Raw genomic sequence first — 16,202 nt, 5'->3', positions numbered from 1 at the left:
AGCATCTGAGTAGCAGTGCTGATCTAGGATCAGGTCCGTCCATGTCCAGTCATTAAAAGTCATAAAGCATCTGAGTAGCAGTGCTGATCTAGGATCAGGTCCGTCCATGTTCATAATAATATTATGTATTTTGATCTGAAATGCGAAACTGATCCTAGATCATTACTCAGTTGCAAAATTATTTCCCAAAATACCCATCATTTCCAGAGATCCCGTTTGGAAGATTGATGGAATCAGGATGGAATAAAGCAGGTAATCCAGGAATCGTCCAACCGGGATTACTGGAGAACCTTGGAATTTTGGGGAAAGTCACTGGAAATGTGCTACCCTAACTCAGACACTTCCTCTTTCGTATTTAGGCAGCTGTAGTCTTCAGGTTGGTTTGTAGTCTTGGGGGTGGTAGTAGTCTTCGGGGTAATAGTAGTCTTGGGGGTGGTAGTAGTCCTCAGGGTGGTAGTAGTATTGGGGGTGGTTGTAGTCTTGGGGGTGGTAGTAGTCTTTGGGGTGGTAGTAGTCTTGGGGGTGATAGTAGTCTTGGGGTTGGTAGTAGTCTTGGGGTTGGTAGTAGTATTGGCGGTGGTAGTAGTCTTCGCGGTGGTAGTCGTCTTTGGGGTGGTAGTAGTCTCCGAGGTGGTAGTAGTCTTTGGGGCAGTAGTAGTCTTGGGGGCGGTTGTAGTCTTGGGGGTGGTAATAGTCTTGGGGGTGGTAGTAGTCATGGGGGTGGTAGTAGTCATGGGGGTGGTAATAGTCTTGGGGGTGGTAGTAGTATTGGGGGTGGTAGTAGTCTTGGGGGTGATGGTAGTCTTGGGGGTGGTAGTAGTCTTGGGGGCGGTAGTAGTCTTGGGGGTGGTAGTAGTCTTGGGGGTGGTAGTAGTCTTGGGGGCGGTAGTAGTCTTGGGGGTGATAGTAGTCTTGGGGTTGGTAGTAGTCTTGGGGGTGGTAGTAGTCTTCGCAGTGGTAGTCGTCTTTGGGGTGGTAGTAGTCTCCGAGGTGGTAGTAGTCTTTGGGGCGGTAGTAGTCATGAGGGCGGTAGTAGTCTTGGGGGTGGTGGTAGTCATGAGGGCGGTAGTAGTCTTGGGGGTGGTAGTAGTCTTGGGGGTGGTAGTAGTCTTTGGGGGTTTAGTAGTCTTGGGGGCGGTAGTAGTCTTCTGGGTGGTAGAAGTCTTCTGGGTGGTAGTAGTCTTCGAGGTGGTAGTAGTCTTTGGGGGTTTAGTAGTCTTGGGGGCGGTAGTAGTCTTGGGGGCGGTAGTCTTTGGGGCGATAGTAGTCTTCGGGGTGGTGGTAGTCCTGTGGGTAGAAGTAGCCTTGCTTTCCAGACTGACGGAGCTCCACGGCAGACTGTGGGAAGGGACTAGGGTGGTATAGTCTTGCTTTCCAAACGGATGGGGCTCCACGGTGGACTGTGGGAAGGGACTAGGGTGGTAGAAGAGGAGGTTTGAAGGAGCAGGTTCCAGTGCAGTGTCGAGGAGTCAGCATCTTACAGGAGAAATGTTGTAGCGCGTTGTGAGCTTCTGGGAAGAAAGAGAATAGATCAATAAATAGATCCACTAGACAAAGAAAGGGAATAGATCACTAAATAGATCCACTAGATGAAGAAAGAGAATAGATCCACTAAATGAAGAAAATAGATCACTAAATAGATCCACTAGATGAAGATTGGGAATAGATCACTAAATAGATCCACTAGATGAAGAAAGGAAATAGATCACTAAATTGATCCACTAGATGAAGTAAGGGAATAGATCCACTAGATGAAGAAAGGGAATAGATCACTAAATAGATCCACTAGATGAAGAAAGGGAATAGATCACTAAATAGATCCACTAGATGAAGAAAGGGAATAGATCCACTAGATGAAGAAAGGGAATAGATCACTAAATAGATCCACTAGATGATGGGGGGAATAGATCCACTAGATGAAGAAGGGAATAGATCCACTAGATGAAGAAAGGGAATAGATCCACTAGATGAATAAAGGGAATAGATCACTAAATAGATCAACTAGATGAAGAAAGGGAATAGATCACTAAATAGATCCACTAGATGAATAAAGGGAATAGATCCACTAGATGAAGAAAGGGAATAGATCCACTAGATGAATAAAGGGAATAGATCCACTAGATGAAGAAAGGGAATAGATCCACTAGATGAATAAAGGGAATAGATCACTAAATAGATCAACTAGATGAAGAAAGGGAATAGATCACTAAATAGATCAACTAGATAAAAAGGGAATAGATCACTAAATAGATCCACTAGATGAAGAAAGGGAATAGATCACTAAATAGATCCACTAGATAAAAAGGGAATAGATCACTAAATAGATCCACTAGATGAAAAAAGGGAATAGATCCACTAGATGAATAAAGGGAATAGATCACTAAATTGATCCACTAGATGAAGAAAGGGAATAGATCACTAAATAGATCCACTAGATGAATAAAGGGAATAGATCACTAAATAGATCAACTAGATGAAGAAAGGGAATAGATCACTAAATAGATCCACTAGATAAAAAGGGAATAGATCACTAAATAGATCCACTAGATGAAGAAAGGGAATAGATCACTAAATAGATCAACTAGATGAAGAAAGGGAATAGATCACTAAATAGATCAACTAGATGAAGAAAGGGAATAGATCACTAAATAGATCCACTAGATAAAAAGGGAATAGATCACTAAATAGATCCACTAGATGAAGAAAGAGAATATAATACACTAGATGAAGGAAATAGATCACTAAATAGATCCACTAGATGAAGTAAGGGCATAGATGCACTAGATGAAGGATGGGAATAGATCACTAAATAGATCACTAAATAGATCCACTAGATGAAGAAAGGAATAGATCACTAAATAGATCCCCTAGATGAAGAAGGGAATAGATCACTAAATAGATCCACTAGATGAAGAAAGGGAATAGATCACTAAATAGATCCACTAGATGAAGAAAGGGAATAGATCACTAAATAGATCCACTAGATGAAGATTGGGAATAGATCACTAAATATATCCACTAGATGAAGATTTGGGAATAGATCACTAAATAGATCCACTAGATTAAGATTTGGGAATAGATCACTAAATAGATCCACTAGATGAAGATTTGGGAATAGATCACTAAATATATCCACTAGATGAAGAAGGGAATAGATCACTAAATAGATCCACAAAGGTGTATGTGTGTTTCAGTGTCGTGGTCCTCACAATGCACATTAAATGGACTTTGCTATTGATGTGTATTCAAATGTTTATAGTCATTTCTCTTTTCAATTGTATATATATATATATACATTGAAATTTAACTAGGCAAGTCAGATAAGAACAAATTCTTATTTACAATGACGGCCTACCGGGGAACAGTGGGTTATTAACTGCCAAGGTCAGGGGCAGAACGACAGATTTTTACCTTGTCAGCTCAGGGATTCGATTTAGCAACCTTTCAGTTACTGGCCCAACGCTCTAACCACTAGGCTACTTGCCGTATATAGGCCAAAGTCAGTTCTCTTTTCAAATGTATGTAGGCCTAAATCAAATATATTTTCAAATGTATATAGGCCTAAATCAAATCTCTTTTCAAATGTATATAGGCCTAAATCAAATCTATTTTCAAACGTATATAGGCCTAAATCAAATCTCTTTTCAAATGTATATAGGCCTAAATCAATACTCTTTTCAAATGTATATAGGCCTAAATCAAATCTCTTTTCAAACGTATATAGGCCTAAATCAATTCTCTTTTCAAATGTATATAGGCCTAAATCAAATCTCTTTTCAAATGTATATAGGCCTAAATCAATTCTCTTTTCAAATGTATATAGGCCTAAATCAATTCTCTTTGGGTTCAAATATAGTATTAAAGGCAGTTGTGGGTCAATTGAATCAAGGCCATGCTCTAAAATGAATTTAAACTTTAACTAAGCAATAAGGCACGAGGGTGTATGGTATATGGCCAATATACCACGACTAAGGGTTGTTCTTCAGCGTGACAAGTGCCTGGACACAGCCTTTAGCCGTGGTATATGGGCCATATACCACAACCCCCCGAAGTGCCTTATTGCCATTAGAAACTGGTTTTGAGCAGTAAAAATACATGTTTTGTCATAACCGTTGTACACGGTCTGATATACCACAGCTGTCAGCCAATCAGCATTCAGGGCTCGAATATTCCAGTTTATAAAATGTACTATATTGGCCATAAACCACACCCCCGTGCCTTATTGCTTAAACAAAACTTGATTCAAGGGTATGCTCTAAAATGTAATACAACTGCAATCACACAGAACAACACCGGATACAAAACTTAAGAGTTTTTCAATTTAATTTAAATTATTGACATTTACATAAGTATTCAGACCCTTTACTAAGTACTGCACCTTTGGCAGTGATTACAGCCTCAAGTCTTCCTGGGTATGATGCTACAAGCTTGGCACACCTGTATTTGGGGAGTTTCTTCAATTCTTCTCTGCAGATCCTCTCAAGTTCTGTGAGGTTGGATGGGGAGCGTTGCTGCACAGCTGTTTTCAGGTCTCTCCAGAGATGTTCGATCGGGTTCAAGTCCGTTCTCTGGCTGGGCCACTTAAGGAATTTCAGAGACCTGTCCCGAAGCCACTCCCGTGTTGTCTTGGCTGTGTGCTTAGAGTCGTTGTCCTGTTGAAAAGTGGACCTCCGCCTAAGTCTGAGGTCCTGAGCACTCTGGAGCAGGTTCACAAGGATCTCTCTGTACTTTTCTCCGTTCTTCTTTGCCTCGATCCTGACTAGTCTCCCAGTCCCTGCCACTGAAAAACATCCCCACAGCATGATGCTGCCACCACCATGCTTCATCGTAGGGATGGTGGCAGGTTTCCTCCAGACGTGACGCTTGGCATTCAGGCCAAAGAGTTCAATCTTAGTTTCATCAGACCAGAGAATCTTGTCTCTCATGGTCTGAGAGTCCTTTAGGTGCCTTTAGGCAAACTCCCAGCAGGCCATCATGTGCCTTTTACTGAGGAGTGGCTTCTGTCCGGCCACTCTACCATAAAGGCCTTCTGGAAGGTTCTTCCATCTTCACAGAGGAACTCTAGAGCTCTGTAAGAGTGGGTTCTTGGGTCACCTAACTAACCAAGGCCCTAACCAAGGCCCTTCTCCCTCGATTGCTAAGTTTAGCCGGGTGGCAAGCTCTAGGAAGAGTTTTGGTGGTTCCAAACTTCCACTGTGTTCTTGGGGACCTTCAATGCTGCATAAATGTTTTGGTACTCTTCCCCAGATCTGTACCTCTACACAATCCTGTCTCGGAGTTCTACGGACAATTCCTTCCATCTCATGGCTTGGTTTTTGCTCTGACATGCACTGGCAACTGTGGGACCTTATATAGACAGGTGTGTGCCTTTCCAAATTATGTCCGATCAATTGAATTTACCACAGGTGGACTCCAATCAAGTTGTACAAATATATCAAGGATGATCAATGGAAACAGGATTCACCTGAGCTCAATTTCGAGTCTCATAGCAAAGGGTCTGAATACTTATGTAAATAAGGTATATCTGTTTTTTTGTTTTTTAAAAACATTGTCAAACATTGATAAAAACCTGTTTTTGCTTTGTCATTATGGGGTATTGTGATGTCATTATGGAGGATTGTGATGTCATTATGGAGGATTGTGATGTCATTATGGAGGATTGTGATGTCATAATGGAGTATTGTGTGTAGATTGCTGAGGAAATTATTTTTTAGAATAAGGCTGTAACATAACAAATGTGGAAAATGTGAAGGGGCCTGAATACTTTCCCGAAGGCACTGCACATATAAATAAATACAATAAATAAAATATGAATCGAGGCCATGATCTGAAATGTAGTAAAACATGTTCATGTATGTCTGAAGAAACGATCTAACCCTTTAGCCACAGCAAGACTGTCTGTTCACAGGTCAGTGTTCCTGACTATGTGTGTTCTTGTGTATAAAATCTGTCAACAAACTATAGTTCTGGCAAGTCGGTTAGGACATCTACTTTGATGCTTGACACAAGTAATTTTTTCAACAATTTTTTACAGACAAATTATTTCACTTATAAATTCACTGTATCACAATTCCAGTGGGTCAGAAGTTTACATACACTAAGTTTACTGTAACTTTAAACAGCTTGGAAAATTCCAGAAAATGATGTCATGGCTGGCTTTAGAAGTTTCTGATAGGCTAATTGACATAATTTGAGTCAATTGGAGGTGTACTTGTGGATGTATTTCAAGGCCTACCTTCAAACTCAGTGCCTCTTTGCTTGACATCATGGAAAAATCAAAAGAAATCAGCCAAGACCTCAGAAAAAGTCTGTTTCATCCTTGGGAGCAATTTCCAAACACCTGAAGGTACCACATTCAAGTATAAACACCAAGTATAAACACCATGAGACCACGTAGCCGTCATACCGCTCAGGAAGGAGACGCGTTCTGTCTCCTAGAGATGAACGTACTTTGGTACGAAAAGTGCAAATAAATCCCAGAACAACAGCAAAGGACCTTGTGAAGATGCTGGAAGAAACGGATACAAAAGTATCTACATCCACAGTAAAACAAGTCCTACATCAACATAACCTGAAAGGCCGCTCAGCAAGGAAGAAGTCACTGCTCCAAAACCGCCATAAAAAAGCCAGACTACGGTTCGCAACTGACCATGGGGACAAAGATCGTACTTTTTGGAGAAATGTCCTCTGGTCTGATGAAACAAAAACTGTTTGGCCAAAGGAATGGGCCAAAATTCACCCAACTTATTGTGGGAGGCTTGTGTAAGGCTACCCGAAACGTTTGACCCAAGTTAAACCATTTAAAAGCAATGCTACCAAATACTAATTGAATATAAGTACACTTCTGACCCACTGGGAATGTGATGAAAGAAATAAAAGCTGAAATAAATCATTCTCTTCTACTATTACTCTGACATTTCACATTCTTAAAATAAAGTGGTGATCCTAACTGACCTAAAACATGGAATTTTTTACTGGGATTAAATGTCAGGAATTGTGAAAAACTGAGTTTAAATGTATCTGTATCCTTTTGGTTCCTTCCCCAGGCATGATTGTTTCTGTTGCAATGTTAATTCTGTGCGTTGTTCGTGTTTCTTGTTTTGTTTTATGTTGCGTTTATTTATTAAAACTCCCTGAACAAGGTGGTTTACAGAAGAAGATAGCCCCATTTGGTAAAAGACCAAGTCCACACTATGGCAAGACTGGCTCAAATAAGCAAAGAAGAAGCAACAGTCCATCATTACTTTAAGACATGAAGGTCCGTCAATATGGAACATTTCAAGGACTTTGAAAGTTTCTTCAATTGCAGTTGCAAAAAACCATCATGCGCTATGATGAAACTGGCTTTCATGAGGACCGCCACAGGAAAGGAAAGACCCAGAGTTATCTTTGCTGCAGAGGATCAGTTCATTAGAGTTACCAGTCTCTCATGAGGACCACCACAGGAAAGGAAGACCCAGAGTTACCTCTGCTGCAGAGGATAAGTTCATTAGAGTTACCTGGCTCTCATGAGGACCGCCACAGGAAAGGAAGACCCAGAGTTACCTCTGCTGCAGAGGATAAGTTCATTAGAGTTAACTGGCTCTCATGAGGACTGCCACAGGAAAGGAAGACCCAGAGTTATCTTTGCTGCAGAGGATACGTTCATTAGAGTTACCAGTCTCAGAAATGTCAGCCCAAATAAATGCTTCACAGAGTTCAAGTAACAGACATCTCAACATCAACTGTTCAGAGGAGACTGTGTGAATCAGGCCTTCATGATTGAATTGATGCAAAGAAACCACTACTAAAGGACACCAATAATAAGAAGAGACTTGCTTATGCCAAGAAACACGAGAAATGGACATTAGACCGGTGGAAATCTGTCCTTTGGTCTGATGAGTCCAAATTTGAGATTTTTCGCTCCAACCGCCATGTCTTTGTGAGATGCAGAGTAGGTGAACAGATGATATCCGCAGGTGTGGTTCCCAACATGAAGCATGGAGGAGGAGGTGTTATGGTGTGGGGGTGCTTTGCTGGTGACACTGACTGTGATTTATTTAGAATTCAAGGCACACTTAACCAGCATTGCTACCACAGCATTCTGCAGTGATACGCCATCCCATCTGGTTTGGGCTTAGTGGGACTATCATTTGTTTTTCAACAGGACAATGACCCAACACACCTCCAGGCTGTGTAAGGGATATTTGACCAAGAAGGAGAGTGATGATGCTGCATCAGATGACCTGGCCTCCACAATCACCCGACCTCAACCCAATTGAGATGGTTTTAGATGAGTTGGACCACAGAGTGAAGGAAAAACATATGTGGGAACTCCTTCAAGACTGTTGGAAAAGCATTCCAGGTGAAGCTGGTTGAGAGAATGCCAAAAGTGTGCAACACTGTCATCAAGGCAAAGGGTGGATACTTTGAAGAATCTCAAATATGAAATATATTTGGATTTGTAGTCTGATTAGTAGTTATATCAGGTCTGCTAGTTATATCAGGTCTGATAGTTGATTAGTAGTTATATCAGGTCTGATAGTTGATTAGTAGTTATATCAGGTCTGCTAGTTATATCAGGTCTGATAGTTGATTAGTTGTTATATCAGGTCTGATAGTTGATTAGTAGTTATATCAGGTCTGATAGCTGATTAGTAGTTATATCAGGTCTGATAGTTGATTAGTAGTTATATCAGGTCTGATAGTTGATTAGTAGTTATATCAGGTCTGATAGTTGATTAGTAGTTATATCAGGTCTGATAGTTGATTAGTAGTTATATCAGGTCTGCTAGCTGATTAGTAGTTATATCAGGTCTGCTAGCTGATTAGTAGTTATATCAGGTCTGCTAGCTGATTAGTAGTTATATCAGGTCTGCTAGCTGATTAGTAGTTATATCAGGTCTGCTAGTTATATCAGGTCTGATAGTTGATTAGTAGTTATATCAGGTCTGTTAGCTGATTAGTAGTTATATCAGGTCTGTTAGCTGATTAGTAGTTATATCAGGTCTGCTAGCTGATTAGTAGTTATATCAGGTCTGCTAGTTATATCAGGTCTGCTAGCTGATTGGTAGTTATATCAGGTCTGCTAGCTGATTAGTAGTTATATCAGGTCTGCTAGCTGATTAGTAGTTATATCAGGTCTGTTAGTTATATCAGGTCTGTTAGCTGATTAGTAGTTATATCAGGTCTGCTAGCTGATTAGTAGTTATATCAGGTCTGCTAGCTGATTAGTAGTTATATCAGGTCCGTTAGTTATATCAGGTCTGATAGCTGATTGGTAGTTATATCAGGTCTGCTAGCTGATTAGTAGTTATATCAGGTCTGCTAGTTATATCAGGTCTGATAGCTGATTGGTAGTTATATCAGGTCTGCTAGTTATATCAGGTCTGTTAGCTGATTAGTAGTTATATCAGGTCTGCTAGCTGATTAGTAGTTATATCAGGTCTGCTAGCTGATTAGTAGTTATATCAGGTCTGCTAGCTGATTAGTAGTTATATCAGGTCTGATAGTTGATTAGTATTTATATCAGGTCTGCTAGTTATATCAGGTCTGATAGTTGATTAGTAGTTATATCAGGTCTGATAGTTGATTAGTAGTTATATCAGGTCTGATAGTTGATTAGTAGTTATATCAGGTCTGATAGTTGATTAGTAGTTATATCAGGTCTGATAGCTGATTGGTAGTTATATCAGGTCTGCTAGTTATATCAGGTCTGCTAGCTGATTAGTAGTTATATCAGGTCTGCTAGCTGATTAGTAGTTATATCAGGTCTGATAGCTGATTAGTAGTTATATCAGGTCTGTTAACTGATTAGTAGTTATATCAGGTCTGCTAGCTGATTAGTAGTTATATCAGGTCTGTTAGCTGATTAGTAGTTATATCAGGTCTGCTAGCTGATTAGTAGTTATATCAGGTCTGTTAGTTATATCAGGTCTGTTAGCTGATTAGTAGTTATATCAGGTCTGTTAGCTGATTAGTAGTTATATCAGGTCTGATAGTTGATTAGTAGTTATATCAGGTCTGATAGTTGATTAGTAGTTATATCAGGTCTGATAGCTGATTAGTAGTTATATCAGGTCTGCTAGCTGATTAGTAGTTATATCAGGTCTGTTAGCTGATTAGTAGTTATATCAGGTCTGATAGTTGATTAGTAGTTATATCAGGTCTGATAGTTGATTAGTAGTTATATCAGGTCTGATAGTTGATTAGTAGTTATATCAGGTCTGATAGTTGATTAGTAGTTATATCAGGTCTGTTAGCTGATTAGTAGTTATATCAGGTCTGATAGTTGATTAGTAGTTATATCAGGTATGTTAGTTATATCAGGTCTGTTAGCTGATTAGTAGTTATATCAGGTCTGCTAGCTGATTAGTAGTTATATCAGGTCTGCTAGTTATATCAGGTCTGCTAGCTGATTAGTAGTTACATCAGGTCTGCTAGTTATATCAGGTCTGTTAGCCGTGTGATAGCTGAACTGAGTGGCTGGAGACGGCTTTACGTTGTTAATTTAGGTTGATTTGATCATACTTATATAGACTCATGTATTATGTGCATGTAAATATTATTGTTCTGACCTAATATTGTCTTTCTAATCTTTTTACATTTTTTGTTGTTGCAGGTCTGTGTGTTAATAACGCCAGTGTTGAATTAAACACAAAATATCTGTTTTTAGATTCATTAAAAAAATACTTAAATCCTTAAATGATGTCCACAGTTATGACTATAAACTGTAGGTCTATACATCCATCTGTGTTGTGATATAGTTTATTTTGACTGTTCATCAAGGGCCCGATTCTGACTTAGGAAATTAAGCCTTTCTTACGTACACCTTGACGATGCACTTCTCAGTGGTTGCTATTCAGACTTACCTTATGAAGGTGCATAACGGCTTTGCAGGTGTGGTTCCCTTGCCAGGGGCTGAATAAATGTAATGCAACTAATTAAATCCCTCCCACTTGCTGGCTGACAGATTTTATTCTGGTGGAATTTTCATTCAATCAGGGTTTTTAGTACATGTATCTTAAGCCATCCCTTTAAATATGGTGTACCCTTTAATAAGAAAGACTAGAATACATGTAGAGAACTGGTTTAAATATGGTGTACCCTTTTAGTGGGGCGGCAGTGTGGTTAGAGCGTTGGACTAGTAACCGAAAGGTTGAAAGTTCAAATCCCTGAGCTGACAAGGTACAAATCTGTCGTTCTGCCCCTGAACAGGCAGTTAACCCACTGTTCCTAGGCCGTCATTGAAAATAAGAATTTGTTTGGTTGATTGATTAAAGGCATGGGATGATCAAAGGCATTATTGTGTATATAAATATATATATATATATATAGATAGACTAAATATATATATATTATATATATATATATATATATATATATAAATATATACACACACTGAGTGTACAAAACATTAAGAACACCTGCTTTCTCCATGACATAGACTGACCAGGTGTGAAAAGCTATGATCCCTCACTTGTTAAATCCACTTCAAAATCAGTGTAGATGAAGGGGAGGAGACAGGTTAAAGAAGGATTGTTAAGCCTTGAGACTATTGAGAGATGGATTGTGTATGTGGTGGTGGTGGTGGGGGGTGTGGGTGGGGGGGGGGGGGGGGGGGGGGGGGGTATGTTGGTATGTTCTCACCTCTGACAATATGAAGCTGCTGAACCATCTCTTCCCTGTAGGACAGCTCCCTTTTCATCTGATGATGGAAATTATCTGGGGAGCAATTACAATAGCTTAGTCATCTTTAGTATAGCCGATAAACGACTATTTGAATGTGGTTGCCTATACACGCTCGGGCATCCTACTCGGGCAAAAAATTGAATAAAGCCTCCTAAATCATCAAGTACACAAACGAATAGCCATATGAATTGGATTGAAAAATAAATGACATTCGAATCATGCAATAAAAACTGACATGCACTATAAAACACACCTAACGTCGTGAAAACCATATCGACGTGTGTTTGTTCAGCGGTCAACATGCTGATCGTGATGTGCGTGATACTACGAGAAACATTCTCTTTTTTACAACCCCTTCGACTCGAAAACTAACATTTGATTTAAAATGAATTATACTTTTTAAATGTTGGAATTCTCGTTCCAATTTCTTCCTTAGCTCCACTTGCTCAACGAGCTGTCTCTGCAATTCGTCTGTAGAAAATGAATGAACAAATGTGTTAAAAATAAATAAAAAATGAATATGGGGTGAAAATGGCTGCGGGGTATAGGCTAAATGGTAGACTAAATTATGTTAAACGATTCATGTCAAGCGATTGGTAAAAGGCCTAGGGTGAAAGCCAGTCTATTCTATTCTGCAGGGATCATGTAAAGGCATCATTTAGGGATTCTTCCAATTATTAAAGAAAGCCTATAAATAAACAATATCATTATTATTATTATAAAAACAAAAAAAAACAAATAGGCAAACATTTTTTTATAAATAACAATGTAATAATAATAAGTTATTGTACGGTGTTACCTTTTGCCAGGTTTTCTATGTCTTTCTGAGTTTGTAATACTCTGCTAACATTGTGCGTTGCCTCGCCTGAAAACACACAGAGACAATATTTATAGCGTTACAAAATATACACAAATAGGCCATTAAAAAAAAAAAAGAGGCTTTAATTCTTCTTTTTTTTTTATATATAAGAAAAAGTTCCGACAGAAAATGTAAAATCGCCTATTATCGACGGAGAAGATGATCGCTAGAACTAACCCTCATTCAGAGCTACTCTCGGGCTCTCCTCGCCGCTTTGGCCGTCACAAGACTTCGTTTCAACCTCCTCCATTGTCGAAGACGGCTCCTCTCTACTGACACAGTCGTCTAAATAAACATCAAATAAATCCAATGGAAATCAATGAGTCTCGTTGCTTTTCCCGAAATGTTTTTTATTATAACATTTGAACAGAACAACATCCAACCTTTCGATTCCACGGTATCTTTACGGTAATTCGGTGCTGAACCAAAAGCATATGGACTTCTCCTTTGTTGCATATCACTCCTGTCCGGTGAATATATCTAGATAAATCAGGACAGGATAATGAAGTTAATCGGTAAATTGCATTCAATTCATGCTCTCTGAGATTTTCTGACATTTTTTTTGGGGGGGGGGGGGGGGCAAATTGTGTATTTGAACGACCTTTGATTCTCTGCTGTTTAAACACAGACAAAACAAACGTGAACGTAAAAATGAAAAATAAGCCCAAATCTATACGTGACATTATAAAGGATGATGCCTTTTCCGATGAGTCAATTAATGAACGGTGGTCTATTGTTACTTTTTAATTCCTATCTGTGAATTCCTAATTCACAACAAACAAACACAAACTATTTGCCTTGGTATGTAGAACATCGGCAGTGTGTCCATATCAATCACTCACTTCAACAATAGACGTGGTCTTGTTCTCCTGTCTCTCTCTGTCTGAAGACAGTAGTACCACGTGTAGAGGTAGATTCATTCTCTGTGAGTCGACCACAGCCGCTTGTTCCGGCTCCGATTTGGATTCTAGGCCGTTTAGTGAAGCACCCTGTGCCAAGTTTAGAAAGGGTACAAGGGGGCTCTTGCTGCCCTCAATGTTGTGCGGAAGTGACTCCTCATCCTCTTGTGATTTATTGGTTTCAACGTCCACATCCGTCTCTCCCACACTGTCCACGCTTCCGGGGGACACGGACCTGTAACTCGAGCTCTCGCTCAGGAAATCTGGTGACAGGTAGCCAGCTCGAGCCCCGTTGTACGACCCCCGGTTACCGTAAAGTTTGGCAATACTCTCCGCGTCTTTGATGACGGGTCTGAATGCAGAGACGTAGCTAATCTTCCGTGATAGAACTGGCCTTATACAGTCCATTGGCCTCGCCTCATCGCCAAACTTGTCGTCCTCATTCCGGGTGGACTGTGTGCTAGAGCACTGGTCACTGTCCATCAGACTGTCCCTCGGAGTGTTGCTACTTCTGTCACTCTGCTCGGATGCGTCCAGATCACTCTGTCGGGCGCACAGGAGCTCCGAGTGCGGTTTGTGCTGGGCCTGTGGCTGTGGCTGGGGGTGGGGGTAGGGGGGCATGGTCAGGCCACCTGCAGTAGGCCAGAACATGGGGAAAGAGTGGTAGGCGCTGTCCTTGGTGCTAGGCCAGGAGAAGACCCCGGAGAGGTGGGCTTTGTTTTGCTCTCCTTCCATCACACCACCACTATCATTCTTTTTCTGGAACAGCCCGAATGTCGGGAACCCGTAGGGATGTGGGTAAAGCGGCGGAGGAATCTTCACATTCTGCAGCATACCGAAGCTCTTACTGGGCACCGGGATAACCGGATAGCTGCGCGTGGTACTCATACTCCCCATGCCTCCTCGGTTGTCTTCGCAGCGGAGGATTTTAGGGGGGATCTCCGGTGAGTCTCTCCGGGAGAGGTTGCTAGGTCCTTGATGTGATTTCAATGGAAAAGAACGCTCAGACCCGTGACCGTGCACGGGCATCGTTCTCTTCCGGCTGCCCCCGTTGAACATGGCCTTCACGTCCTCCCATGCATGTGCCACGTCGTCAGGTGAGCCCTTGTCGGTCAGTTTGAGGTGTCTCCTCCAGGAGTTAAAGTTAGCCGCGTCTGGCTGGGTGTACTTTGACTCTGGTGTGCGGTGAGAGTGGAATATGAACTTATTGGGAGAAAAATACATGTTACAGAAGGAGCACTTGATGCACTTGGCTCGGGAGCTGTTGTACCTGGCTGGTATAAAGTTACCACGGCTCCCCCACGCGCACTCGTGGGACACGTCAAACGCGAAGTTTTCCGGTAATTTTGGAGGGTTGTGAGCTCCAAGAAATGATTTACAAAGCCTCTCGGCCTCGCGCTTTGTAATCATCCCACAGCGCCTCGAGGAGATGGGCATGGCGCCCGCACGCCTCAGAATCTCCAGCTGGACCGGGGTGCATTGCACGCAGGTGATTCCCAGCGCCACGCGCCGGTTGTGGATCTCGTTATAGCTGTAGTTCTTCAGCAGAGTGTTGGAGATCTGCGCCAGGCACAGTCTCTCCTGACCGTCCAGCACCAGGCAGACTATGGGTATTCCATACAGGGCGGTCTCGCTGACCTGGTTGGGTTTCAGGTTGGGGTTGAATGTTGGGAGGTCCTGTTTGGAGCTCGGTGGAGAAGAGCTGGAGTCCCGTGTCGCAGGTAGCAGACGAGGATTACACTCCATTGCTGGAAGCCTGCAGATAAAAAACTAACAATTATTATCCTGACAACGAAAGTTTTAATGTATATATATATTTTTTATTTTTACAAATAATACTTATAAACTAATTTATAATCCAGGCTGCATCACATCCGGCCGTGATTGGGAGTCCCATAGGGCGGCGCACAATTGGTCCAGCTTCGTCCGGGTTTGGCCGGGGTAGGCCGTCATTGTAAATAAATAAGAATGTGTTCTTAACTGACTTGCCTAGTTATACAAAGGTTAAATACATTTTTTTTAAATAAAGAATAAAAATAATGATTTTAAAACAATCCGTATCCTCTTTCCAGCTTCCAAAAAATCTAATCTATTGATTAGCCTATAATGACAGCAAATAGTCCTAATAAAAATCGCACAATTACATAGACATAATAATAGTCATCATAAAAACAATAAAATAGACCTGTATTGTTTAAATAGCCCATAAGAACAATATAAAAAGTATAGTAAAATGGATTATATGTATGCGTAAAAGATAATACTTTTACGAGAAACGCTTGGTGGTTTCTCAGGATTTTGTAAAAGCCTATTTTCCAAATCAGATCTAGTGCTATTGCCGCCTAAACCCGTCTTTAACGTGATGAGAGCTGACTCAGCCGGGCCCAAAGCTGATTTAGCCGGTCCCAGAGCTGACCTTAGCCGCGCGGAGAGCAGAGGAGAAGGGCTGAACAGGGCCGGCTAAGAGGCTAACAGGATACGGAACAGAAGGAAAAGACACATGTAGCCATGCCAAGCAGCTTAACCTGGAGGATTGAGCCTGTAAGCAGCTCTATAGGTCCTGGATCGGTTGGTAAGATAACAGACCCACTAAAGAGGAACATTTAAGACCTTTCCAAGAACATACTCGTTTTTTCCCCGTTTTTTTCTTCTTTCGATTAAGCGACATGCAATATGCATTTTTAATCCCTCATCAAATATATATTGTAATTGATGCTCTAATTTTTTACAAACAAATATATAGCCGATAAGCCATCAGTGAGCGCGTAGATCAA

The 16,202-nt window shown here is 41.0% G+C and overlaps 2 protein-coding genes across 3 annotated transcripts; both read right to left on the bottom strand.

Annotated features, from left to right (window-relative positions):
* Window positions 1-323: 323 nt before the first annotated feature.
* Window positions 324-1,058, bottom strand: LOC118945764 (integumentary mucin A.1-like). Its single transcript, XM_036968561.1, has one exon. It carries the CDS (start codon window positions 1,056-1,058, stop codon window positions 324-326), a length of 735 nt encoding a protein of 244 aa, XP_036824456.1.
* An 8-nt stretch (window positions 1,059-1,066) lies between these two features.
* LOC110522690 (SKI family transcriptional corepressor 1 homolog-B-like) lies at window positions 1,067-15,180 on the bottom strand. 2 transcript variants are annotated; one of them, XM_036969279.1, is made up of 7 exons: window positions 13,372-15,180; window positions 12,913-13,009; window positions 12,707-12,814; window positions 12,470-12,535; window positions 12,067-12,141; window positions 11,629-11,703; window positions 1,067-1,511 (listed from the first exon to the last, which is right to left on the bottom strand). In XM_036969279.1, exons 1-7 carry the CDS (start codon window positions 15,172-15,174, stop codon window positions 1,414-1,416), a joined length of 2,322 nt encoding a protein of 773 aa, XP_036825174.1. In that variant the 5' UTR covers window positions 15,175-15,180; the 3' UTR covers window positions 1,067-1,413. The 2 variants fall into 2 exon arrangements, with proteins under 2 accessions (XP_036825174.1, XP_036825175.1); XM_036969280.1 differs by having other exon boundaries at window positions 1,067-1,508.
* Between the last annotated feature and the right edge of the window lie 1,022 nt (window positions 15,181-16,202).

Source organism: Oncorhynchus mykiss, chromosome 30 (assembly GCF_013265735.2).
Source record: "Oncorhynchus mykiss isolate Arlee chromosome 30, USDA_OmykA_1.1, whole genome shotgun sequence".
Lineage (NCBI taxonomy): Eukaryota > Metazoa > Chordata > Actinopteri > Salmoniformes > Salmonidae > Oncorhynchus > Oncorhynchus mykiss.
Note: the sequence above shows the minus strand (reverse complement) of the source record. Positions and strands in the feature narration are given on the sequence as shown.